This window comes from Gymnodraco acuticeps, unplaced genomic scaffold, assembly GCF_902827175.1.
Source record: "Gymnodraco acuticeps unplaced genomic scaffold, fGymAcu1.1, whole genome shotgun sequence".
Lineage (NCBI taxonomy): Eukaryota > Metazoa > Chordata > Actinopteri > Perciformes > Bathydraconidae > Gymnodraco > Gymnodraco acuticeps.
In genome coordinates, this window is record NW_022990120.1 from 120,891 (window position 1) to 148,605 (window position 27,715).

At 40.9% G+C, this 27,715-nt stretch overlaps 2 protein-coding genes across 4 annotated transcripts in view; one reads left to right on the plus strand and one right to left on the minus strand.

Moving 5' to 3' along the window:
* Positions 1-16,358, plus strand: part of alkbh1 (alkB homolog 1, histone H2A dioxygenase) — a 21,017-nt gene extending 4,659 nt beyond the window's left edge. The window contains exons 4-6 of the mRNA XM_034216579.1: positions 12,057-12,147; positions 13,342-13,535; positions 15,255-16,358. Of these exons, the coding sequence (XP_034072470.1) occupies positions 12,057-12,147; positions 13,342-13,535; positions 15,255-15,675 (706 nt within the window). The 3' untranslated portion in view covers positions 15,676-16,358. The remainder of the gene's footprint in view (positions 1-12,056; positions 12,148-13,341; positions 13,536-15,254) is intronic.
* Positions 16,359-18,699: 2,341 nt separating this feature from the next.
* Positions 18,700-26,749, minus strand: ldah (lipid droplet associated hydrolase). 3 transcript variants are annotated; one of them, XR_004568999.1, is made up of 7 exons: positions 26,475-26,749; positions 25,836-25,984; positions 22,846-22,980; positions 22,317-22,486; positions 21,274-21,486; positions 19,572-19,654; positions 18,700-19,419 (listed from the first exon to the last, which is right to left on the minus strand). XR_004568999.1 is itself a non-coding variant. In XM_034216581.1 (7 exons), exons 2-7 carry the CDS (start codon positions 25,972-25,974, stop codon positions 19,231-19,233), a joined length of 957 nt encoding a protein of 318 aa, XP_034072472.1. In that variant the 5' UTR covers positions 25,975-25,984; positions 26,475-26,749; the 3' UTR covers positions 18,700-19,230. The 3 variants fall into 3 exon arrangements, 2 of the variants coding, with proteins under 2 accessions (XP_034072472.1, XP_034072471.1); XM_034216581.1 differs by having other exon boundaries at positions 21,246-21,486; XM_034216580.1 differs by having other exon boundaries at positions 19,156-19,419; positions 21,246-21,486; positions 25,836-26,002.
* Positions 26,750-27,715: the final 966 nt, after the last annotated feature.

The following is a 27,715-nucleotide window of genomic DNA, read 5'->3' on the forward strand; positions in this document are numbered from 1 at the left end:
TTTTTTTTATATATATTATAATGCAGCGCGAGCTGTGTGCTCGAGTCTTCCTGCCTGTCGGCTCTGCTGCTCCGCGATGATGGTCTAGCTTCAGCAGCCACATTACCTACGGGTGCGTTCGTTAATATTAACTGTGCGGTCCGGAGTCACTGTGGTACAGACTGGACCGCTGGTGAACAGCTGTTAGAACGGGCTGTTCAGGTGTTCAGAGCAGAGCTCCCTGTCGGAGCTGCAGAGCGTGATGTGCACTGAAACGTTTTTCTGTCGCAATATTATCGTTGAGCTGGCTAACTAGCATACATTGTCACTATCTGCTAACGTTAGCTTTAGCCTTCGTTTTCTAATAGTTTTTTTTTCATAGGCTATAAACGGAGGTGGTATAAGTATAGATCTTGTACTTGAGTAAAAGTAGAAGCACTCAGATCTTGTACTAGAGTAAAAGTAGAAGTACTCAGATCATGTACTTGATTAAAAGCAGAAATACTCAGATCTTGTACTTGAGTAAAAGTAGAAGTACTCAGATCTTGTACTTGAGTAAAAGTAGAAGTACTCAGGTCTTGTACTTGAGTAAAAGTAGAAGTACCAGAGTGTAGGAATACTCTGTTAGTAAAAGTACTGCATTCAAAATGTTCCTCAAGTAAAAGTAGAAAAGTATTCTCATCAAAATATAGTGAAAGTAGCGACAGTAAAAGTAGTCATTGTGCAGATTGGTCCATTTCAGAATAATATATATGATATGTTTTATAATGATTGATCATGAAAGTGTTCTCAAAGCTGGTGAAGGTGCAGCTAGTTTGAATGACTTTGTATACTGCAGGGGAGCTGGTGGATTTACTCCAGGTGGAACTAAAGTCTGATTCAACACTTGATTAGATTTCACATCATTCATCCACATCTGTAAAGTAACTAAAGGTATTAATACATGTAGTGGAGTCAAAGTACACCATGTACCTCTGAACTGTAGAGGAGAAGAAGAACAAAGTAGCAAAACATTGAAATACTTAAATAAAGTACAAGTATCTCAAAACTGTACCCAAGTATAGTACTTGAGTTTATGAATTTAGTTACTTTACACCAGATGCCATAAAGATAGAAAGACTAAGCCTTGCACAGAGGCATGACAATAGATTTTCAAAATGCTCAACAGTGCTGCCAAAATTATAAACTGACTGCTACACAATTAAAATAAATGCTTTTATATATTTCTATTAGATGTGACTCTTTAGCGTTTCTGTTATTATTAACACTGCTGCTTTAGTTGTTCTGACTGCTAAAATCCTCTGTTATTCCTCATTTTAAAGCCGATATTCCGTGGGGTCGGGGGCTCGGATCCTTGTCACCTTTTCCATACCTGATGAGTTTGCATCCCTGATAATACTTAGTAAGGAGGCCATCATATTTTGGACTCATGGCTGAAGTTAAGTTTCTCCAGCTCTCCCCAGGTTGGCAAAAAAATGCATCTCAAAATGCATCAGATTGATGCTTTAAAATATGGAATATTCAACATTTTCTTCCGGGGGAGCATGCCCCCGGACCCCCCTAGAGGGATAATATCCTTCTCACCTTTTTCACCCCTGACCCGTTTTCATGCCTGTTGATCTAATAATCCTTGATCTAATAATCCTTGATCTAATAATCCTTGCGTTTCATCACCGCCGCATTTTAGACAGTGGGTGTTTCTCAATCGCGAGGATGCTGGCTTGGTAGTCGCGTACTTCCAAGTCACTTCCTTCAGAAACGAAGCAAGTATGCTTCCAAGCCACGGCTTCGGAAAACAAAGAAGAATGGAACAGGCTGACAAGTGTGCCACTCTCTCTAACGGTTTCAACATAAACTGTACCGAAAATAAATACCTCACGATGTCTATCTAATTATGAACTTGCTTTACTTTCACGGAACACATTTTTGGTGATAACAAACAAATGTAACAAAGTAACATATTTACATGTTCTACGCCACTACATACTTACATTTAAATGTGTGCTGCGTCGGTTCAGCCATTCTCCACAATAGTGTTAATTTCGTCAGCTATTTTTTAATTTAGTTTTAGTCTTAGTCCTGTGTTAAATTTCCTTTTTAGTTTTAGTCATATTTAGTCACCTTCATCCTGTTTTTATTTAGTCAAGTTTTAGTCGACTAAAAGTCTGAGCATTTTAGTCTTATTTTAGTCGACTAAAACAGTAAACATTTTAGTCAAGATTTAGTCGACTAAAAGTCTGAGCATTTTAGTCTTATTTTAGTCAAAGAAAACTAATTATTTTAGTCTACTTTTTGTCAATGAAAACTCTTGAGTCTTTTTTAGTCATCAGATTATATAGAACATTTCAGTCAAACTAGTCTAGCCAAAACCAATAATTTGTCCTTTTAGTCAAACGTATTTCACAATAAGATTATATCTTGTCCTTATTTGATGAAAAACACAGGTTGAATGATTAAGAAGCTTTGCAGAGAGTATCTGGTCAGGTTTGTGGTGTTTTTACCAGCTGTGTTATGGCCACATTGCTTCCCTTCTGATAAAACAATGCATTAGCTTTTTTTCTCCGCCTCATTGAAGCGAAAATGGGCCCAAATATCACATTGTTTCTTTCTCCCAAGCAGTGGTGGCTTTAGACTTTTTCGTTGTCAGTCATTTTGACGGACAGGATCGTAACATTTCCGTCATAATCCATTATTACCCGTCGAGTGCACAATTTATCCCTCACTCGCGCTGACGGGGGGGTATTCGGTTAACGCGAGTGCGACCACTGCTCTCAAGCCATGTTGTTGCCATTTTATTTTCTGTTGAATAAGGTTAGTTAGACCATGAGTTAGACCCGAGTCTTCCTGACAGTTCACAGTGTGCCGCTGCCCGGTGTAATTCAAATCTACCGCCGCGCGCAGCACAGACACACAGCTGCTGCCCTGCCGCAGCACCGGAAATTGAACATCTGGGAGAAAAACTGACTATCAGAGATGTAACGTTATCTTTGATAATATTTCGTCTCCTCATTTTTCGTCAACGAAAGTAAAGAGAGATTTTGGCATAGTTTTTATTTAGCAAACTACATTTTCGTCTCGTCACTTTTCGGCAACGATATTGCATGATGATTTCATTACAGTTATTGTTTACTGCCGTCGGTGCAGTCTCGTCATCGTCTCGTTTTCGTCATGGAAAAAAAGTCATTTCGTCATAGTTTTAGTCAACGAAATTAACACTACTCCGCAAGGGTTTTTGAAATTGGTCCGTGCGCAAAGCATTGTGGGGATTTTAAGGATGCGAAGTCTACCCATGTGCAGCCTCGAAATTTCCCCCAAACCAAGGACGCGGCCTCGGTGGAATTCCAAGTATGCTGGAGATCCTTGAAATATTGGCTTGGAAGCCAGTATCCTCAAGATTGAGAAACGGCCCGAATCTGCCAGGTCCCGCATGAGCCCCTAAGGCTCCGCCCCCTCTTATTTTTAAACTGAGTAGCCAATGGGGACGCACCCCTGAAAGTCCCGCCCACCTGGGACGTTTGTGTCAAAATCGAAAACAAAAAATGAGGGAGCACAAACGAGAAGAGCTGCAGTGAGAGCAAAAGTCTGATCATTGAGAAAGAAGAAACAAGAACTGCAAACAAAAATATATGTTAAAACCAAGAAAAAAGACTTATAGTTTGCATGATTACAAAAATGATTAGTTTGCAACTTATAGTTTTATTTTTGAAATGTATTTTATTTTGCTTGACTCAGTTTTTTTTTCTTTTAAACTCATAGTTTTGCTTTATTCTGAGAAAGTGTTGCTTTATCTTTATGATACAAAACTAATCCCATAGGATGGGTCATCTGTTTTTCGACCAAAACACTTCATAGACATGTTTTTTATATTTTTTTATATATCTGAGACCTATGCTATTGCCTAAAAATAGCATGATAGGTGCCCTTTAAGCTCTGGTTAGGTCTATTAAAATGTCAGGTAGAATCTGCGAAACAACTACATCCCTAACTAATGTCTGTTTTTTTTCTATTTACCATTACATAGTTAATTCAAATCAAAGTATTCATATAGCCCAATATCACAAAACACGTTGGTCTCAGTGGGCTTTAAAGATTAAAAACAAACAACAACATTGTAAACAATACAATTATAGGAAAATGAAAAGACAAGATAGAGATTTAAAAATATAATAAAATACACTAAAATAAATACCATACAAGGCTTTGTTAAAAAGGAAGGTATTGAGCACACTCTCAAAAGTATGGACAGTCTGCCTCTGATTCAAACAAAAATAAATTCCGTACTTTACTAGGAGCCAGTGTAGAGCTGCTAAATTTGGAGTGACATGGTCCATTTTACTTGTTTTTGTTAGTAGACGGGCTGTAGCATTTTGTACCAGATGAAGGTTTTTCGATGAATATGTTGGGACAGCCTGATAAAAGGGAGTAATCCAGCCAACGTCTTGATTGAGGAAGTGTCAGATTTGTTGTAATATTGCTGAGATTAAATAAGCTGTTGGGGTTGGTAGGGGGTTAGGATGTCAGTGAGGTAGGGGGGCAGATGGTGGAGGGCTTTGTTGGTGAGGACAAGTATTTTGTAGTTGATGCGATGGGAGAGGGAAAGCCAGTGAAGTTCTTTGAGGACTGGGGTGATGTGATGCCATGATTTTGAACCAGTTGTAGTCTATTGAGGGATGGTGAGCTGATGCCGTATAGAAGGCAGTTACAGTAGTCAAGGCGGGAGGAAATTAAGGCGTTAAGCTGACGGGTGGGTGAGAAAGGATCGGATCTATGCAATATTGTGAAGGTGGTCAAATTAGGTTTTGATTACGTGGTGGATTTGAGGCTCGAGGGAGAGGTCAAAGATTACTTCAAGGTTGCGTGACTGGTTGGAGGGGAAAACAGTGGTGCCATCGATAGTGAGAGTCATGCTGGTGAGTTTGCCGAGGGTGGATATAGTCTGCGTTGCTAGCTCGCTAGCTCATCATTCAAATGCCGGGTTAAAAGAGTAACAAACGTTAAAATATCCAAACTGATGTCAGTAAATAAACAACGCTGCTGCCATCTTGTTCACCATTAAGGAGGAATGACAAGTTTATTTGGCCATCTTCTTACTGTTAAATGTTCTGTGAAGAAACAGATTCACTTCTTAATACCAATACCAATACCGTTTTTAAATTGTATCTACTCAAAAACCCTGAGAATATCTTTAAAAAAGGACTAACACCATTTGACTGTTTAGTGCCAAAACAATTGTCACACATACTTCATGCACAAAAGCGCACATTAACTATTAAAGGGAGGCAATCCTCATGACACGCATTTTTAAATAATTATCATCCGATAAAACAGACCAGTCTCTGCCAGTCTTTTTTTTTTTTTTTAATCCGATGACGTTATCAGTGATTTTAAGCTGATTAATTACCGAAATAACATCAACCCTGTGGGCGGCGCCATTTTGACGAGTCACATGACTTATTTTTACCGGAAGTGACGTGAACTATGCGTTTGGTGTCGAGGACAAATTGACGTATGTGCTTTGTTCATGTTGTTTACTCTAGTTACTCTCTCAATTCTATTGAAATATGCCTCATTGTATCGCGAAACATTGCCACAATTCGGATAGGAACAATCCACGGAATGCTCGGTTCCATCTATTGCCAACGGGTAAGCGTAGGAAGTACGTTCGGAGGCAGTGGCTAGCGAAATGTGCTCGGCCCGAACAGAAAGATCCACAGGCGCATGTATGCAGCGAACATTTCAAGTTTCTGGACGACTACTCTGAGAGTATGATGAAACATAAAATGGGATTTATTAATCAACCATTACTTAATGGGAATGCAGTGCACTGCCAATGCCAGCCAGCGTAAGCACATTACGCAGCAGACTTTACTTATTGTTTACTACGTAAGGAAGCAGGAATTGCAGGACCCAGAGCGCACGGAGCACAGAGTGGACAGCAGATAACGGAATTGCAGTTTTATTGCTTATAGATTATCAGAACATTTCAAAGGGGACACAGCCACATTGGATATTAACCTATGGATTAACTACATCATCGTTTTTATCGTTGTAATGCCATTGAAGACCAGTTTAGACCAGGCAAAGACGAAGGTAAGCCATGTTAGCCTAGCGCATGATAGTACATAGCGCCACTTGTTTTGATGTACGTTTTTGTTGATAACGTCGCGAGTTTGTATCTTTCAGTGTTGAGGTGAGCACCGTTAGATTCTGTGTCTTTACGATCATAAACGATGTGTTGGGTGTGCAGCTAGGATAAGTAATAAGGGAGCTAGGAGTGATTTTCGGTAAAGTAATAGGTTAGCATTTTTCGCTCAGGGCTAATTCAGAGGCTCACTGTTAGCATTGTGTGTTTTTTTAAGAAAAAAATGAAAAAGATCAGTTAAATTAGTTTTTTTCCCGTTATATGGATATAAAATATTCCTAGTTTATTAAATATTAAGGTTCCTTAGACGTTGTTTCCTGCAAATGATGCGATTTCGGCACGGGTCCGTGGGGCCTAAGAGGATAACATTTGTATTTGTTTTACAGTTGTATTTGGATGGAATGAATACCTATAGTAATAATTCAAAGTAATAAAAGGATTTTTACAGTGAAAAAGGTCAAATGGAACTGATGGTTCCCAAATTACCCAGAGGTGAGTCCGCCTGGACTTTATTTTTCTAAACTTCTTCCTCGGCTGACGAGTCCGAACTCAAATACTCTGCCATGTTTTCGTCGAATGAGCTGTTCGTGTGTTTACAAAGTGAACGCATAGATGACGTCACGACCTAGTTTTTCTGATCATGTGACTACTGAAAATTGCCAAAATGGCAGCTGCCTGACGGAATATACAGGTTTTGATAAAAAATAGCTATAAACAGGGGTGCACATAACTTTTTTGCCCTGGTTCTCAAAGGAGCACCTGGAGATGTTGCTTGGTGCTCATCCTTAAAATGAAATAAACCGTAACTTTTGAGGGGGTCTTGACTTTATTTGCCAGACACACGGCACTGAACACACATGCAGAGGTGAACACTGAACACACATGCAGAGGTGAACACAAGACAACATTAGCACGACCAGTAATCCTACAAGCTGTCATCACTACCCTCCTGACTGTTCTCCTCACTGTCTTCCTCTCTGTCAGACATGGTAGCTGATGATGTAGGCCTACTACTTTCTCTCTGGTTGAGTCTGCGATTAGCATGCTTGCATCCACAAGTCAACAGCTAGTTTTGGGTCGAAAGTCTCTGTTGTCATCTTAGACAAGTGGATGTAATCAAATAAGTATGTGAACATAACCAATAGCCTACCATAGCCAATAACAAATTAATGTAACTTATTTTATTTGTGTTGTTTTGTTATCTCTCCAGTTTTAAAGGATATTTTTGGTTACTGTCCTATAGTATACATTGGAATGATTTAAAACCTGTTTATCCCAATAATTACAAAGGAGTGCCTTGGAAATATGTGTTTACATAAATTGTGACCAAACCGTTTGAACTTAGACTAAGAGTCCTTTACCTCACTGAGCTGTAGTTAACTTATCAGCCTCTCAGTCTGACTGGAGAGGACTCTCCCTCCACATTATTGAAGAAACATCTTCTTCTTATATCCGTTAGAGCAGCTAGCACGGCACCAGATTATAATAACAACAGCGCTGGTACCACCCTCCCTCCCTCTCTCCCTCGCTCACTCGCATTTTGTCTGTGAGCTGCTGGCGCCAGATAAGCCAACATCCCCCATTTTCATCACTTACAGCGCCCATCGTACATGGCAAATGAAAGGTGGAACCGGGGTGAAAAGGGTGTTACATTTACTTAATTGTGAATATTGTTACATCAAGGCCGAAAATTAGGATGAGCCCCAACGGTCAAAATGTTTTTTTCCCTCCCAGAACTGCCAGCGCAGCGCCTCCCCAGATCTGGCGCCCTAGGCGAACATCTAGCCAGTGCTACGGGCCGGCCCTGAGTTCATATCATGGTTCATATGTAACTCGCAAATATATTTCTCTCTCTCTCTCTTCTCTCTCTCTCTCATCTCTCCTCTCTCCTCTATTTTCTCTCTCCCTCTCAATGTTGGTACGCAAATGCGCTTTGTTTCAAATGACCCGGTGCTATTTTTTTGCGGAGGTGCGCATGCGCACCTGCGCACCAGTTATGTGCAGCCCTGGCTATAAAATCATTATTTACCAGGGAATATCGCTGATTTCTTCAGGGTATGGTTTAAACATAATGTTTCACTAAATACTGAAGTTTTTATTAACTATCTAATGACTAGAGCCTTCCTTTTAAGAAGGTAGCTATTTATACATCAAGGTCTGGGTAGATATAAAGAAAATGAAATGTCCAGATATTTGACAAAATACCTCAATATCGATTTTCTTACGATATAGTTAATGCTTTCAACAGATATTTATACATTTGGGAATGTTATAAATGATCATCAACGATGTCTATATAATGACCAAGTTGGTATATGCAAATACTAGATCAGCTACTTTCAAAATATTATATAACTTTACTGCATTGCAGTATTTAAAACCAGGAAAAGACAGCAATTTCCAAAATCCAAGATAAAAGATAAAGATCTCAATAAAATATATATTGCCCTGCTCGTTGGCACCAAATCCAACCTCTCCAAAGCTCCACCCTCCCCTGCCTCCAACCTCATCGTTTATGGTTTCTCTGTTCCCTTCTCCAGCCAAGTTCAGAGCCTTGGGCCCTTTCTCAATTGTCAAATTTCCGCCTCCTCAACTCTTCGGTCCTCCGGTAGTGACCCGGAAATCGATTTCAGTTTGCCATGTTGAAGGACATCTAATTTCTCTAAATGCACATCGAGGACCGAGGATGGAGCATCGAGGAGGCTCTCTGGAGGATATATATATACACTGAACAAAAATATAAACGCAACACTTTTGTTTTTGCTCCCATTTTTCATGAGATAAACTCAAAGATCTAAAACATTTTCTATATACACAAAATAACCATTTCTCTCAAATATTGTTCACAAATCTGAAAAAATCTGTGATAGTGAGCACACCGAAATTATCCATCCCACCTCACAGGTGTGGCATATCAAGATGCTGATTAGACAGCATGATTATTGCACAGGTGTGCCTTAGGCTGGCCACAATAAAAGGCCACTCTGAAACGTGCATTTTTGCTTTATTGGGGGGGTCTGGGGGGGTCCGAAAACCAGTCAGTATCTGGTGTGAGGGGTAGGGTTAGGGTTAGGGTAATGTTGTGAATCGAGTGGCCTGTGTTCGTCGTCCATAACATACGCCTGCCCATACCATAACCCCACCACCACCATGGGCCATACAGTACTATTTATAATCAGTTATTAGAAATCAACTGTTTATTAGGCTGCATTTATGCAGTTCAAGGGATAATTCTCACCCACCTCTTGCTCTTGCCCTGCTCTTGTATGTGCCAGTTGAGCTGGGTCTTCCACCAGCTCAACTCTCTGTCCCTCATCATGAACGCAAGAGGCTGGCTGTATATCTGAACTTGCGCCCTCATCATCAGTAGCGTGGCGTGGGACAAAAATTAGGGGAAGCCAATAATACATCCTTTTTTTTTTGTGTGTGGTGGTCAATGTAATAACTAACCAGATGAGTACAGCGCCCGGTATCATTTTACACACATTTGTATCATACAGATGCACGCCTGTTATCTAACCGACAGGTCCGCACGCACTAGTCTCCAGCCGAAACTCTAATAAGCATTCATTCACAAACTAAATCAGGAGACCTTTAACGTTTTACGTCCGATTCGCTCCTTTTTTCCTCGCTGTACACAGCTCCAGTTTGTCATCAGTTGCTTGCTACTTTCTAACGGTGGTGAGAGTGGTGCAGTGACACTATCTCTATCGATTAGATTTATGATTAGAACATTATAAAAGTAGGGTAGACATGTGGATATTATCCGACTGAACAAAACTTGCATTTATCTAACAGGTTCGTTTTCCACTGACCTTATTTCGAGATATTTTCCAAAATCCTATGGAGAAATCCCATTGCCTTTTTGTCGAGGGAACCCGAGCGCAGCTTACTTCCGGATTTTAGGATGCGTTACTGCAACACTAAATTCATGCGATTTGATTGGATTGTGAGGCAAGGGAAGCCAGCCGCCTCTGGCTTCCCTTGGCATGGCCCTGACTAATCATAGGTTGGCAGGGGCATCACGTGAGCCTCGTCTGATTGGTCAATCCTTCCATTTTTTTTCACCAAGGGAAGCCAATTTCGGCTGGCCTCCTCTCGCAACAGTGAGTGCAATCTACTGTTTTACCATAACATCTAGAGGGGAGCCGTTTCACTCTTTGTAAAATACTCAATGAGAATGGGGGAGAGACGGGCCGGCAGCAACACACAACAAAGGAGAATTATCTAAACAAAACATGTTTTTATTTATTTATTAAAATTATAACTACAATCCGAAAAAACAGGGGAAGCCTGGCTTCCCTTGGCCTCCGAGAGAAAACGCCACTGCTCATCATCCTCTTCATCATCTTGCACTTGTTCTAAGCTGCTGATGATAGTGCTTGTAGCACCGCTGCTGCCAAAAAGATATGTCAATTTGCGACATTTATATGCTTCACCTGCGAGTGACTTCACCATTTTTCCTCTTGCCTTCTCGCCCCCACGGTTTTCTTTGATTTGTATCCATGTTTTTTCATTCTTCCTGTCTGCCGCGGCGTCTAATCCCTTCTCTTCGTTTGGCCGGTCTTTTTTCTTCTTGATTATTTGACAGATAATAACTAGGGATGCTCCGATCGATCGGTCACCGATCGATATCGGCCGATACTCACTCTTTACCGATCGATCGATGCTCTCTAAACATGCCGATCGCGAGAGCCGATCGCATGACGTAAAATACATGACACTTTTCTCTGTGTGCGGCAAAACAAGCTCGCCAAAATGGCTTCACCGGTCTGGCATTATTTTAAGGTGTCCGAAAAAGACAGTAAAATAGCGGTATGCAACGTGTGTGTGAAGCAGAAATCCTGCAGCTCCGCCCGCCGGACAGGTAAGCGGAATGAAACACACAAGAGTTAGACCTAACACACTTAGCTATTTTATCTACCTCTGGAACAAGCTAAACTAGTTATAAATATATTTATTCTTCACTGTCGGGTCACTCATTACTGGATCAGTGAGCTGCATGAGATACTGACAGGCTGTCAGGAGAGGGAGAGAGGGGGGGAGAGAGAGAGGGAGAGAGGAAAAGAGAGTGCTTCCGCTAATTTCTCCCGTGTTATTATCCAAAGTGAATGTTAACTTGAATAATGTACATCATTTGAATGTAATAATTAAGTTGATTGTTTGTGGAAGCTCCAGTGAATGAGCCTCATTAACTGAGTTTAAACATCACTTTAAATGGAAGATTTAAAGTGATGTTTAAATCTTCCATTTAGGCCCCGCCCACTCGATCGGATCGGCGATCGGTATCGGCCGATACTGATTCCAGCAATCGGCCCCGAAATTGGCGATCGGAGCATCCCTAATAATAACCACAAAACTGCATTAGCGGCCGCTGTTGCCCTCTGTCGGCCGTCAGCGCAACTTAAAAGATGAAGCATGTGTTTCCACCAGACGCGCTGCGTCGCGGCTCAGAAGTGTCCCAGAAGCGTCTATATACTGTATATAGATATATATAGATATATATATATATATATCTATATAAAGGCCCTGCCTAGTACATACAGTGGCAATGTTTCAAGATTTAGGGGTTGCCACTTATTATTATTTTAAAAAAAATTTAAACTTTAAAAAAAAAAAAAAAAAAAATGTTGTTTGGGTAACTGGCTGGCGCCCTCTAGCAGCGGCGCGCATATTTCAGCAGCGGCGCTGCGCCGCCACTATTTGTATATAGGGGAAACACTGGAGGTGATGGATTTCAGCAGAGAGAACAATGCATGAAATAAAGAAGACCACATCTCTGGTTCTACTTTAGCAATTTGGATCCTTTTTTAAACTGTACATCATGAGTCTGACAATGTCAAAAGAGTACGATACTACAGCTTTTAAGCTTTTAAGCTTCTAGCACATGCTTACATTGTAGCGGTCCTGTTTCCCTTGTTTATCCCCTCCATAGTTCCTCACCCTCTGGAAAAAGAGAACCCAAGACTCTTCTTGAAAGGCTGCGCTGGGTCACTCTGGGATATCATTACAACTGGGATACCAAGGTGAGCAAACCGGGTAGGATGCAATTGGTATCAGTTGGTAAATGTAGGAATCAATATTACAATTATTATCAAAAAAACACATTACCTTTCTGTCACAACATTCTTCCACGTCTCAAAATATATATATATAAATATATATATGTGAATGGAATGTCTCTTTTTAAAAGGGTTAAAATTCATGAAGTCACATTTTTTAAGATTTGCCCTGACACAGCAGCTTTGAAAAAATCTTGAAAATCTTGGAGGTCGGTGTGTCTGAAAGCTTGGGGATTTTTTGCGAGCAACGCGACCAACAACCAATCACATGAATCTCCCGCCCCCGACATACAAAGCAATAGCAATGTTAAAACGAAGTAAACTGGATATAAAATCCCCAAACAGGCGAAAACCTACCAGTTTCACCCACTGTCTCTGCCACCTCCCTCCATGCCTGGTTCCTCCGGTTTGTATCCCGGTAAGTTATTAGCGACTGGTCATAAAGAACCGGGTGATTTGCTACCGCAATAACTAATTTGTCCTCCATTTTCAGGAATATAGAAAATGAACTGCGGTATGGCTCTCCCAGCTTACACGCGGTTTGATTGGCTAGCGCTTGTACTGTCAGATTTGCATAAACGGGATTTGATTGGCTGACGCTTCCACCTCAGCTTCAAAAGTTGAACATTGCTCAACTTTTGAATCCTGAAAATCCTGGAAATCTTTGCTTTGCTTCCCCACAATGCAGTTCGGCGAAAAGCGAGGCAAAGTGACGTCACCCCATTCAAAGTGAATGGGCAAAGAAGCGTTGGAAGATTTTTTTAACGCTGCTGTGTAGACGGGCCGTGATGGTTGAGGGCTTAAGATATGGACCATGAAGCACACTGTGACAGTCAGTCAGAGATCTCTGTTATTTCTTCTGTCTCCTTACATTTAAGCAATCACCTCTGAACTTTAGAATAAAAGTAAAGCATTTTAAAAATAAGAACAAATACAATAAATAAATAAACTATACCTAACCCTAACCCAGTGGTGCTGTTCAATTTCCACTTCCACTTAATATATTTAACAACTCTAACATATATAAGGCCATCTGAGGTAGTTTGAAACAAACTGTGCACTACCTAAGCCAACTTTCTTTTTGTCCATTTACACATTGTTTGATGATACTCCGTTTTAAAAGATTTGGCCACATGTTGTACTATGTTCCATTCACAGACTTACTCTGCCAACCATCACACTCCTTTACCTGCTGATCTCCACCTGCTGTCTGTCCAAATAACAGCGGCCTGTGGGTTTCCAGGGTTCAGTGCTCAGGCTGGAATCCTCAACTACTACCGCCATGACTCGTCACTAGGAATCCATGTGGATGAATCAGAACTGGATCATAGCCGGCCGCTGCTGTCCTTCAGGTGAGAGGGAGGGATTATTCTCTTCATCGAGGCTTTAAGAATAGCAACTTTAGTTTGTTTGGTTGTTTGTTTTATTGTACCAGCAAATAGAGTGGTGCAGTGATGACGTATTTTTGTAGGTCGACACGGAGGGGAAAAGCACAAGGGCTCCCTGGAAAAAAATAATAATGGGACTTTACATTGGATTTCGTTATATTTCAGACAATAAGCATAAAAACATATATTTATTGTTTTTATCATGTATTGTTCAGCAAGTTAATCACAGCATTCTGACAAAAGTTTTAGGATTTTTGAAGTAAAAAGCTAACATTAGGCCAGGGGTCAGAAACCTTTACTATCAAAATAGCCTCTTTGCCCCCTCTTCCACAAATAAAATGTTGTCTGGAGCCGCAAAACACATTTTATAAAAGCTCATTAAGTTTTATATATAGTTCAACTGTATACAAAATCTATGGTTTGTTTATGACACTAAAGATCAACACAAAAACATGTTTTTGTATCTTTTCAGTGCTATTTCTTATGAGGAAAGAAATACACTGGCTTATGTAGGCATACTTCAAACAATTAAAACACAGAGCTCTCTTCCTCTCCATATGTGGATTATAAATCAAATACAAATTCGGATTTTTTTTTAAAAAGAAAAATTTAGCTGCAGCCTCAATGCTTTGAAAGAGTAAACCAGTTGAGTTTGATTTCAATCATGACTTAAATCCGTCTCAGTGTGCCTTTTCCTCCGCCACCTGTAGCTACCAGCTGTATCTGCATAAAGCCTGTCTGTTCAGTGTCCGTTACATCACCGGCCCCTGACAGGAGATGAGTATGCATGCGCTGAATTAATGTCCGGAATTTGTTGCCCCTCTAATGGTGCCGTTATGGTCTTTGCTTAGAGCACATGTGTCAAACTAAAGGCCGGGGGCCAAATCAGGCCCTTGGTGGATTTAATTTCAGCCCGCAGGATCATTTGTAATTACTATTAGATCTGGCCCGCCGGTATATTGCACACACACCTTCACTCCATCCTGAGGGTTTCCTCCGCTCAGAGCCTGAGCCCAAACATTGATGACCTTGCACCCGAGGTGAGATGCCAAGTATCTGAACTAGCATCACAGAGCAGCACACTGAGTTTCAATGGATGTTTCCTTCTGCACTTTGTTTCTTGAGACAACAGGGCATGTTTGGTTTCTTCTTTGAGGGACATTGTTTTCTTGAAGCTGTTGTTGGCCTGTGGAAAAATGTACTCATAAGAAATGACTCCAGAAAAGCAGCAGATAGAGCCATAATAAATACATGCAACTGATTATTTAATGTTGTTTTTATAGGCAATCATTTAAGCTTTGTTACTTCCAGGTTTAATATGTGCAATAAGTTCATTTCAATAAGTTTTGCAATAAACATTGAACCAGTCCGGCCCGATTTTTTAATTTTGGCCCGCCACTGTGTATTTGAGTTTGACACCCCTGGCTTAGAGAGACAAGATGTTCCTTTCAAAATATGTTCAGCTTTGCAAGAAAAGAGAAACAAAACGGGAAAGCCTCTTCAGCTTATGTTAACCATAGAACTTATTTCAGCATTCCAAACAAACACATTCAAAGAACCATTGACTTCCAGCCAAGGGAACCTTGGCTAAAAGGCTGAGTCATTCCCAGGTTGTAGGACTCATTCCTGCACCACTTTCATGGGAAACAGAACATTGCCACTGACTTGTCTTTATTCTGACAGTTTCGGGCAATCAGCGATCTTCCTCCTGGGAGGCGTCCGCAGAGAGGACCCCCCCACTGCTATGTACATGCACAGTGGGGATGTGATGTTGATGTCGGGACAGAGCCGCCTCTTTTACCATGCTGTCCCACGTATCATTCCAGGCCCCCAGGGACCAACAGATTTAGAGATGGAGGGCCACCGCATGGCCTTCTTCTCGCAGGACAGCACTCTGGGGGGGGTGCTGTCAGAGGAGGACTGGGTGTTGTGCACCAGGTATATCCAGAGCTCCAGGCTGAATGTGACTGTGAGACAGGTGCTAGGACCAGGACAGAGATTCCCAGAAACACCCTCTCCTGCACAAAAGACTGATGCAAGCCAAGTGGGGGGGGTACCAGGACAGTCAAGCCAACGGAGAAAGGAGGAGGAGTCGTCGCTGTGACTCTGTTGAGACTTCAGAGACATGACACATACCCTGCTGTAAAATGGAGACATCTGATACCAGAGGCCCTGTTCAGCCAGGCAGTAGCATCAGATTCTAGTTTATTGCCAGGTACGTTTACTCATATAAATAATGTAGACATATGCACCCCAGGGTTCCAATGCATCTTCAGTGTGAATGCATTTACTCCTGTACCTTGAGCTGTCCACTTGTAATTGGAACACCCAATATGATCCTCCGAATCTTCCAACAGGAAGTCTGACTTTAAGGACATCTTATCATAGCATCATATCTAGCTACCTGGTCAATGAACAAAATCCATGATAATGCATAAAAAGACAGATGGTAATTTGATCATATCAGATTGACCACATTCTGAGGTGCTCATACACATTTTGATCATACGTCAGCCACCTGCCTCGCCTCTTCCTGCTAACTCAAGAATGCCTGGCAAATGTTACAAGTACCAGTAGTAAGAAAGTCTTCACCAGGAAAATCAAATGATTTAGAAATGAATGTCTTCCATCCTTGGCATTGCTTTTCTTGACCTTGCACGCACCATGTCTACTGTATTAATAAGGTGTGAAAAAGCTTGTTCCATGTTCATGTACATTTTGTCTGTTTTATTTCACTCAATAAATAAAGTTGACAAATAAATAAAATTGTCACACTATAAGAAGTCATCAACCTTGCCCCATTTCTTACCACTTTTCCTTTAGATTGATGAAAAACATCATGGGGGTAATGTAAGTAATTCATCAGGGCTTATTCCTAAACAAAATCTTAAGAACGGGAAGAATTAAAATAATTTCGCATTTTGCACTGGTGAATCATAACCAGGTTGTTAGTAGAGCTTCTGCGAGAGAAGGGTTAAAAGAACAAAAAACTTCTTTGACAACCACGTTTCCTCCCAAGCCACAAACTTGCCCGTCTGGACTTTGTAAACATGGGACATTGAAAGGTGAAAGAAAGTTTTATTAACTGACGAGAAAAAAATGTAACCTGGATGGTAGGGCTGTGCGATTATGGCAAAAATCATAATCACGATTATTTGGGTCAATAATTGATATCACGATTATTTTGACGATTATTCATTGACCATTTATTGAACTTTAAAACAAATAATATTTTACCAATAAACAAGATCAACAAATATGTTGGAGCGCACTTCCAAAACCATACTAAACATATATTATTAATATGATAAATAAAAATAAATTAGACCAAAATAAATGAAATCAAACATGTTGCAGTGCACTGTCACAACCTACTGAACACTCCTTAACATATAGCCAACATTTTGGTAAAACATATTCAACATATTCCACTCAGTTAAACGTTGAAGGCTGGCCAACCGTCATGGTCCAGAAGTAACAGGAAATAAATGTTGAACTACAATTTAAGACCAAATAAAAATGTCTAGGCCACCATGGCAAATGCTGGTAGGGCTGCTCATGTCATCTCTTTAAGATGTTTTGCAAGAAACACCAGCCTGTTTACATGGTCTGGTTTCAGAGATGAGCGCAGGCAGGTGACAATATTGCCACCTGTACTGAAGACCCTCAGCCACGCCCCGACACATGGGTGACGCCGGCCAATCACAAAGCTTTGATGCGTTCAAGTGCATTATTCTGGCACAGGAAGATTATGTTACAGGACATTAACGATAAAACAGAATATTGTTGTTCTATTTTTAGACACATCTCGCGATCGACTGGTTGGGCACCCCTGGGCTAGACCATAGGTCCGTTGTGGTAACAAAGTAGTCAGCTGAAGCCACATCTCTCAACTTCCCCACGGCATTTGTCATATAGCGCAGGCAGCGCAGACCTGCTGAAATAATACCGAGACGGCATCGCGTAACGCTTGTCCAACGTGTTGACAAGTTGCTTAAAGCCCTGGTTGCTAACAGTGCTAACTGGGCACATATCTTTAGCGATGTGAAATGTAATGGCAAAGTACTTGCAAATAGTGGAAATAGTTTTACCCTTCTTTTTAACGAGTTGCTGCTCTTGTTCTGACATCTTCGCTCGCGCTGAACACTCACAACACATGTCACTCCCACGTGGCCTAGTGGGCTTTTAGGGAGGGGCGAAAGCACACCCAGCTAAATAATCGTATTTTGTCAATTATGCTGTTTTCATAATCGTCGCAAGCCATAATCGTAATCGCGATTAAAATACGATTAATTGCACAGCCCTACTGGATGGTCCTGATGGCTTCCAACGTTACTGGCATGACAAGGAGATCCCACTGGAGATGTTTTCTACGCGGCAAGTGGAGGAGGTTCCATCATGATCTGGGGTGCTTCTTCCTTCAAGGCACACTGGAGCTTCAGGAGCTTCTGGAGTTTTTGTTAAGGAGTGTATACATCAGGCGCCTCCTCATTCATTACCACGTATACCATTTTATAAAATGTTTCTTTACAAAGAAGGATAACAGCAATTCCAACAATGAATAAACTATCAGCTGTTTAATTTGAAAGCTTTTGCTTATTTTCCTATTAAAAAAAAAAAAAAAGTGATGATGCTGTGTGCAGTTTTCCCCTCCTCAACTCCTCGCCTCACGTATGACGGCCCGTCTACACAGTGGCGTGCGTTGGAAGCTTCACCATTCACTTTGAATGGGGTGACGTCACTTTTCGCCAAACTGCATTGTGGGAAGCGACGCAGAGCTTTGCTGGCGTGGCTCGCTGCAAAAGTTGAGAAATGTTCAACTTTTGACGCCTCGGCAGAAGCGTCAGCCAAACGATTCATATGCCAGTACAAGCTCTAGCCAATCAAACCGCTGCTTGTGTGTCAGGGGCGGGAGATTCATGTGATTGGTTGTTGGTCGAGTTTCAGACACGCCCGCCGGCAAGCTTCAACGCACACCGCTGTGTAGACGGGCCGTTTGTCGTCCCGCCCACAGGAGATGCGAGCGGAGGAGAGAGGAGTGGAAGCAGCAGGCGTTTAGAGAAATTAGAAATCTGAGCGGTCATTTTAAAGAGACGTCCATTAATGATAACAGGAGGCACAGCAGCACTCTGTCTATATATTTACTTTTAATTCATTCACAATGTGTTATGAGACAATAACAGGCTACAGATGCGGGCAGGCACCGGTATGATTTGAGTGAGGGGGAAATCTTTTTCATAACAGAGCACTCACATAATAACATCATTCAGAGAAATTAGATGTCCTTCAAGATGGCGCGCTGACATCAATTTCGGGTCACTACCGGAGGACCAAGGAGGCAAGGAGGAGAACATTTTAGAAATGAGAAAGGGCTTAAATGTTTCTTCCCTTTAAATCTGATTCAATTACAATCTGCTTATGTTTGACATAAGAAAACGAATGAAAAATCAAAAGGTATTTTAGATGAATACCAAATAATGATGAAACATAGTCTGCCAATAATTTGATAATATGTATTTAATTCAATATATAATGTATCTTCGCCACTAAGCTTGCATAGTCAAATCCATTGCATTATCTCTGCTCATAAAAAGTTCCTGGTCCCCAAGTGTCCATGTCAGACGGATGTGGAGGAGTATACCGAAATAGAAGAGGAAACTCATGTCCTAAAATCCACACTGATCCATTCAGACACCATTTGGGCAACTTCTCGCCCTGCATCGAGGACGAAAGCATGGCGGAACCCGTTCTCACACAGTCTGAAGTCTCCGTGTGGAAAGTCCTGCTTGATGTCATGATAATACTGAACAGGGCACCAGTGGTCGGTCGCTCCATAATAAAATATCAGCTAAAATTGGAACAGATAAAAAGATGACATCTAAAAACAACCTTAACAGATAATTCGAGCAACTTTTGTTTTTTATGTTATGAAATATTCACTAAGTAGAAAGTATGCAGACTCTAAATGTGATTACACTGTATGTGTAGGCTTTTTCTTACCTTTTCTAGGTTTTTCTTGATGGTTAAGTCGTCTCTTTCCAATACTTTCTTCATTTCCTGACCCCCCATGTACATTGCATTGGCTACAAAAAGGGAATAAAACACATGATATGCCTAGTCATTGCCTTATATCTGCAGAATTATTAAATGACACAACGGTTTGGGTGGAATCAAAGCTAAACATAGTTCAAGCTGAGTACTATGGTGCGTTCCACCGTCCTAGTACTAGGAGCAGTGGGCTTTGTCTCGGGGGATGTTAACAAGTGACTAAATAAACTACTCAACGCCATTCCAATTGACACGATTTTGCCTTTAGCTTAGCGTTGGTGATACGCAGACTTGTGACCGTGCTGTCGTTCTTTTATAGCCTAACGATAGCTTTTTACTTCTGGCGATTGCATTTACGCTTAAAAAATTGGTTGTGTTGATATGTGCGAATTATCCTACTGCACAAAAAAAAATATCACAAATGTGTGTTTGCCACAGAGCTTATTTCCTGCAATATGATGGACAAATCACATTGCTTTTTGTTGAGGGCCTACAAACATAAGTATTCACTGCAACATTACATAACATCTAAAGTAAATTCAGAAATAGTTTTTCATACGTTTATTGAAATAAACGTGAGAAACGTAAGGCGAATATTCTCTTTGTGTCCGATGTGGACGCAACATGACGTTAGCAAAATTGGTTACAATGTCAGGCCACTGACAAGGTCAGTGGCCTCATGCTGTACTCCATCTTTTGATCGTACGCTAATTTCGAAGCAATGTTTCTTAAAGTAAAAAAGCATACTTGACGGGAAAATGTGTGGTCCTCCACAGACACCTTGACCCATGCGTACGCACAAAAATGTGAGAGATTAGAAACTGCGACACCTTTCGCAGAAGGATGAAAGGAGAGAAATATGTGAACAGAATACCATAAAGTGCACACAAATACATAACTTGGAGAAATAAATAAAAACGGATATGTTACTGAAAACCAACCATTCTCTTCATGTTCTGAAATGTATTCTCATAAATGATGCGGTAAACAGAAATAAATAATTACGTTTTTTAATTGACGCCGTTTTGCATTTCTGTAGGTTGTATAGATAGGAGTGCATGGTTTTATATATTATATAATTCTGTTCAAAATGTGATCCAACCTTTAGAGGCCACATGCTGCCACTCTTTGTAATGTTCATACTGCGTCCACCAAACAATATTATTTACTTGTGACCGACTCCAACACAACTAAGATATCACGCTTTCGTCTTCATTCAGTTCGTGGAAATTAATATTAATACGGGGCGTTTCTTTGACTATTTATAGGCAAATATGGGCGTTACGTGGAGCCCACAAAAGTTGCACCTCATTTGTGGTTGATTGTGATTCATAAAGGGAAACCGGCATAGGACGTGCGTGTGCAGTGTTTTAATGCGTAAGCACTTCCTTTGTTCCTACGTACGCCATCTTTTCACGTGAATCCTACGCAAAGTTTTATAAATGAGGCCCGAAGGCCCTAACACTTCGGCAAATGCAGCAGTGACTGTTTTCTTCCCCACAGACACAATAGACTTTGCATGGCTTTTGTGTTTGAAGGTTGAAAAAAGAAAACTTAGGCGGTAACATGTTCAACAAAGAATGGACATTATGAGCATCATGAAAGTAAAGAGCGATTGTAACAAACCAGCACAGTCTCCACTGAGTAGACCTACAGTCGGTTGTACTACATTGTGGTCCAGAGAGCAGATGCCGCCTAACGCCAGTCGGATCAGGCCTGCTTTGAGGGCTTCAGGCAGCAGAGAGAGCAGGAAGAGAGGCAGGTAGGCCAAGTAACGCAGTCCACACAGCACAGGGGTCATGACCTTCCCCTGAGGAGTCTGAGCCATGCGCTCGATGGTGGGAAACAGCATGATGGACTTAAGAATCTGCATCAAAAAACAAAGCGCTTACAAAGAGTACAACAGGAAATAAAAATAGACAAATAATTTGAGGTTAAAGAAGGACAGAGATATAAACATATGGAAAATCCCTGTATATTGTATATAATCAATTGAATCAGTACAAATAATATAATAGCTAGGGTGTACACAGTGTCAGCCCATTTAATGCAGCAGATGTGTGTGTGTCTGTGTGTGTTGTACAAAAACAAGGTCAAACTGAGCGTGTGTGTCTGTGTGTAGAACAAGGGACAGATGTTTTTGCAGACCTCATTCTGACTCCATTCTTACTTCATTTATGAAGTCTAGTTAGTCTAGCTCTTTTTTCCTCTGTCTAGCAACCGGCACTAACTTGGATTTAATTCTGTCTTTAATTGGCTTGGCTTAACTATAACGATAAGCAAAGCCAACAGAGTCCTGTTGTCATGGAAACCCAAACCCCAGCTTGAAGTTTCTTTAACTGATCCATGGCCTTGACTAGTTGGCTGTAATCGGTGAATAACATTGTTTTTCCCATCAAATCTAAAATAAAGTCCTTTGTGTTTTTTGTAGAGTAGCAGACAAGAAGCTTCAATAATTCAATGAGAAATACATTTGACATTCAATTATTTGTAAACAAAGGGCCTTGTTATTTTGTTATGTTATAAGTCATAGAGAGGAGACGCACCGTGATTTACTTTAAAGTTAGGGCAGATCGTTTTCAGCCAGTGTTCTAAACCTTCAAAATTACCTTCAGATCTTTTCGTTCATATTTAAATTTAAAAAAAAGGACTAACAGGGCCAATGCCAATGTGTGGTGCATCCCTATTGTAACTAACATTGAGTTCAGGATTCCTTTTCATCATGTCCAAGATAATGTAGCAGCCAATGGAGTGTCCCAGCAGGACCAGGCGGGTGTCTCGGGGAACATGTCTCCTGAGGAAGGCCAGCTTGTGTTCAATCTGCCCGTCCAGACCAAACACATCATACCCAGCTGCTGAGGAGGCATCTGTATACAAAAAGTCGTAACATGTCTTTGTTTATCTCAGAATCTTTCCTGTTGCACTTTTTTCCTTGACTGAAGACAGTTCAGCCATCATTAATTCAAAGTTGTGTGCTCTAGAAATATAAGAATGAATATTGAAAAAGTATTCCACTGTTTTCTGACAGAGTAAAACAAATAATTGTTTTAGCCACTACTGACGTTAATTGACCGGACTTCTTTCTGAGGATTGATATGACTGCACTTAGTCCCTTGATCACAGCTTCCTCCTTAGCAACTGTCTGCTATAGAGAAAGAGCAGACCACTGACTGTCCAAACTGACCAATCAGATTAGAGAACGTAAGAATGTAAGAGTAATCTGTACCTTCTACCATGTCCATGGAGTCTGGAGGTACACAGTGGCCGGCATGGCTCACTGCCCACACTGGGTGGTGGTATCCTAACTTCCTGTGGAGGGTCCGCATGAAGGTTTTGTAGAAGCCCACTACACCTGGGTTACCTGAATACAAGACAGAAGATCATATTTCTTCATTGCAAAGTGCAACACTTTTAATAACTCAAACCATGAAACCTTAAGCTTTCGAAAAACTTTACATCAAGAAAGACATTTACAGTCAAATGCATTTTACTTTACGCAATTTAGGTGGTTATGAAATAAAGTTACCATAATAACATGTGAAAAAAAAATACCTTATTAATCCCATACTTTATGGATTAATTAACATACCTTATTAATCCCAGAGTTAAAATGTAATGAACCAATACAAATTCATCAATGTAGAGGTGTCAGAGCAAGGGGGCTGCCATCGTGCCTTGAACCAGTTGAGGCCTTGCTCAAAGATGCCAATGTATTACCCAGCCAGGAGGCATACTGGCAACTCTCCGGCAGCTACTAGTCCAGTCCACACTCTGTACTTGTTGGTTCAGGACTTGAACTAGCGACTATTCAGTTCCCAAGACAAGTCCCTACAAAGTCAGCTACTGCCCACCCGGTCTCATTTGCCCAGACCAGTTGACACATGTATTCTGCTGGTGTTTGTGCTCTTTTTTTGTTTATTGGTTAAAGTATGAACCGTATGGCAAATGGAGAGCAATAGCAGTTAATAGCGTGTCTAGCCTTGGGGAACATTAAGCACTTACACAACAGAAGCCAGCCACTCTACCTCCAGACCTGTCTTTCTTAATATTGTATTTAAGTGAATTAATACAGTCAGGGGCGGCGGGTACTGTAGGCTAGGGAAGGCTAAGCCTTCCCAAATATTTGTGTCACTGCATCCTGGTAAAATAAAAATATAATGTATAATGTTTGTGTCTTTGACATTAGCGCTGCTATGCAGCCACCTGTGCCCTGTACCACGAAGCCAGTTCAACAGACCCTGGATATGCTTGAGTTATCTTAACTAACCCTAACAAACGAGATCTCGCTAAACGGTCCTACGGCGCTGGTTATCAACTCGGTAAATCAAGCCAGGGTTTCTCTCTCCAGCTGAGAGCGCGTTCATGTGAAAGGGGCGGGGTTAGCTACATTTGACCAATCACAAACAGGGACAAGTGTACTGACAGCGCAGCGTCATACTTCATTAATGAAAAGTAAACTAATATTAGACAAATATGAACTTTAAACATCCATAACTTAAACATATATATATATATATATATATATATATATATATATATTAGGGCCGGGACTTTAACGCGTTAATTAAGATTAATTAATTACACAAAAATTAACGCGTTAAAAAAATTAACGCATTTTAATCGCACTTATTTTTGCACCGCGTAACGTTTCTCACTGGATGAGTTTCAGGCGTACCGATTATACTGGAGCACCAACTAACGTTCATGACTTCAGACAACAACAAACCACAGTGAACAACAGTGGGAAATGTTGTTTTAAAAAAACGGACGGATGGAAGCGTTGATAAGAGCACGGTTGTGTGCAAATTATGCAAAAGGAATTCGCATATCACCGCAGCACATCAAGCCTCAAGTATCACCTCAATGCAAAAACATATAGCAGCTAGCGTGGAAGCTAGCGTGGACGTTAGCCTCTTTTATCGCATTCACACCATACAGTCTATGGTTCACACCAAAAAGAGCCGGTACTAAAATTAGTTCATGAGAACCTTTTTACCCCCACGAAAGTCCCTGCTAGAGAGCAGAGAGCTGCTAGAGAGCAGGGACTTTCGTACGGCTCTCTTGTGAGAAAAGAGCTATATTTCTGATTGGCTGGGCGGATTGCAAACCACGCCCCGTAAAACTCCCAAAAAGTTTGGTGAAGCCGCCATTTTATTATCCTCGCATTAGCATTATTAGCATTAGCATTAGCCCAGCGCAGAAACGCAGAGAGACTAACTTATGGCAACACAAAATAAAACATGGGAGCGGTGGAGATGAGGAGGTGTCGGCGTTCTGGCGATTTACTCGGAAGGCTTCAGTAGAAGCTGAAGCCTTCCCCAACTCCGGGGACTTCCGGCCGGGGACTTTGGGCGGCAGTATACGCCGTGAAGTGGTTTGCGGCCTGCCAGTAAACCCAAAGCAGAAGAAGAAGAAGTGACGTCAGCGGCTTCATTTGTTCTCATGAACTAAATTCTCATGAACCTTTGTGGGAAAAGTACTGCGGTGTGAATGCGCCTAATGGTATACTAAAATCCATGTGAACAAAATTGCTTCTCACTGTTCTCAGGTCAAATATTTATATGCGATTAAAAATGCGATTAATTTCGATTAATTAATTACAAAGCCTCTAATTAATTAGATTAATTTTTTTAATCGAGTCCCGGCCCTAATATATATATAATCCTGCAAGGTGAATACAGAACAACTGGTTAAAAAATAAATAAACTACAGTGTTTGAAAGCGTACAACAGGTTTATGATATCACTGCCCCATATAAGACAAGAGTGGATCTGACTTTAATTACATTTGAATTTAGTGTTTCGTCAACTTAATGTGTTGCTTAAAATAATACGTCTGCATACAGTATATGTGACAATGTAAGTGTTGCACGGCCAGATACGGCTCGAGAAGCTGACTCAGATAAGGAAATATTGTGATAGCGATGATCTGATTGATGATGTGATGTCAGTGTGATATGAATGATAAGTGCGACACGTCGGCGTCTTCTCTGCATACGGCAGTTTAAACTGCATTTCCTTTTTCCTGTAATATGACTTGATAGATTTAAACTCCGCACACTGAGCTCTGATCGGTCAGCAGGCGGTGCTTTCACTGAGTTGATCTCTTTTCTATAGACGCCGGGGCGGGCAGCATCAGGTAAAACAAAGTTATTTAGCCTTCCCAAACCTGGGCCTCACGCGCCGCCTATGAATACAGTATATTAGTCAAACTGACCTGGAATGATGAGAAAGAGCACTTTGTGCCCAGAGTTGAACTGACAGGAGCCAAACTTCAGGACCTCTGTGACGGCTCTGTGACAGTAGATGAAGTCTGTCTGTGGTTCATCCCTCTGCTCTGTCTCCACTCTGTCCATCGCACCAGCCCTGAGGAAATAAAAAAATCTATCAAATTGTAAAACAAAAATATTCATAAACAATGTATTCATAAACAAGTGCAACTGTAAACAAATCACAAAACATTGTATAATGTTGTACAACTGCTCTTAATAATGCTAGCTGGTTAACAGCCAGGCTCAAAGGTGATAGTAGGCCAAAGGTTACAACTGTTTAGTGCATGTGCTGACTGTTATGTGCAAAACTCAACAGCAAGAATTCGATCATTTTAAAATGCTACTATACATTTCAAAATATTCAGCGTATGCACGTTTCAAATGGAAGGAACAACACATTGAGAAGATGAACACTTAATAATCAATGGCATTTTTTATTTAAGGCTTTGGTTGGGAAGATTTGAGAAGCCAGCAGGAGTAAACATCGGAAATAAAAGAGAGGGCAGGGCAGCACTCCTAAAGCATTTTAATTATTAAAGTATTAAAATGAACGTACAACGTGAATGGCTTTTGTTGGTACTCACAGTTGTCAGCAGCTTCCGGTGGCGAATGAGAAACCGAGTGCGCGAGGTCTCGTGAGCCAGTTTGACAGACAAGTCGGCCGTCCAATCAGTTGGCGGAGTTAGAACAGCCCATGTTTACAAAGGAATGCTCCATAGTGCATCATGAGCTGCATCTCAAGTCTTTGCATCCACGTTGACCTAACTCGCGTCTTTCCCTAGGTCTTAAGCCGCATCCCAAGTGTCTTATTCGAGAAGCGAGGAGCGATCTCTGGAAGGCGATAGTCGAGGAACCACCACACGCCCCCTTACTGTGTATCCGTCACTGATTGGACGCTGCGGGACGACACGCCCCCTTACTGTGTATCCGTCACTGATTGGACGCTGCAGCGGATCCACTGATCTGACGCATCTTAACATCAGTGCATTTTAAGGAGTGAAGACACATAACACAATCAATTCAAGTGATTAACTCTTAAGTTTTATACTGCCCTTCGAATTATTTATCATCCTTTTAAAAATGAGTGAAAATACATCTGAATAACAATATTTCTGTAAGAAGTTCTACATTACAAATAATTAAGCCTTGTCAGTGTTCAAAAAACACCATAATTGTATCATGGATTAAATTATGAATAGGAAATGCTGGATATCAGTGAATGCAGATGCAAACAACCCTATTAATAATTAAAACAAGGGATGATGACCAGAACAAACGAGGAAATGACAAATAAGAGGGGATGTATGGAATACCGTTTAAGCCAAAATTAAATAAATATAAATGTTTCCTTTGAACTGAACCAAAGGTCCGTACTGAACTGGGGAAAAGGGCGTTCAGTTACACTGCCCCTCAAGCTTGGAACCTGCTTCAAACTGAGCTGAAACTCAGAGAGCTGGTCTCATGAAAAACACTCAAAGCAACTTTAACTGACCTTGAAGCAGGTCGCTGTGTCTGTAAATGCTTTGGCTAAATTTGGTGTATGACTGTGTTGTGATTGTGTGTAACTGTAAAATTGTCTGTAACTGTGCTGTTACCATTCTTGGGCCAGGACTCTCTTGAAAAATAGATTTTTAATCTCAATGAGACCTATCCTAATAAAGGTCAAAATAAATGATTAAATAAATACATATATAAATAAATATGCCTATGAAATAAATTCTGAAATAAATAAATGAGGCAATAAATATAAATAAATACACATGTATTTATTTCATGGGACTTTTAGTCAGTCAGAGGATGAGAGACAGCTTGACACTGGCAACGT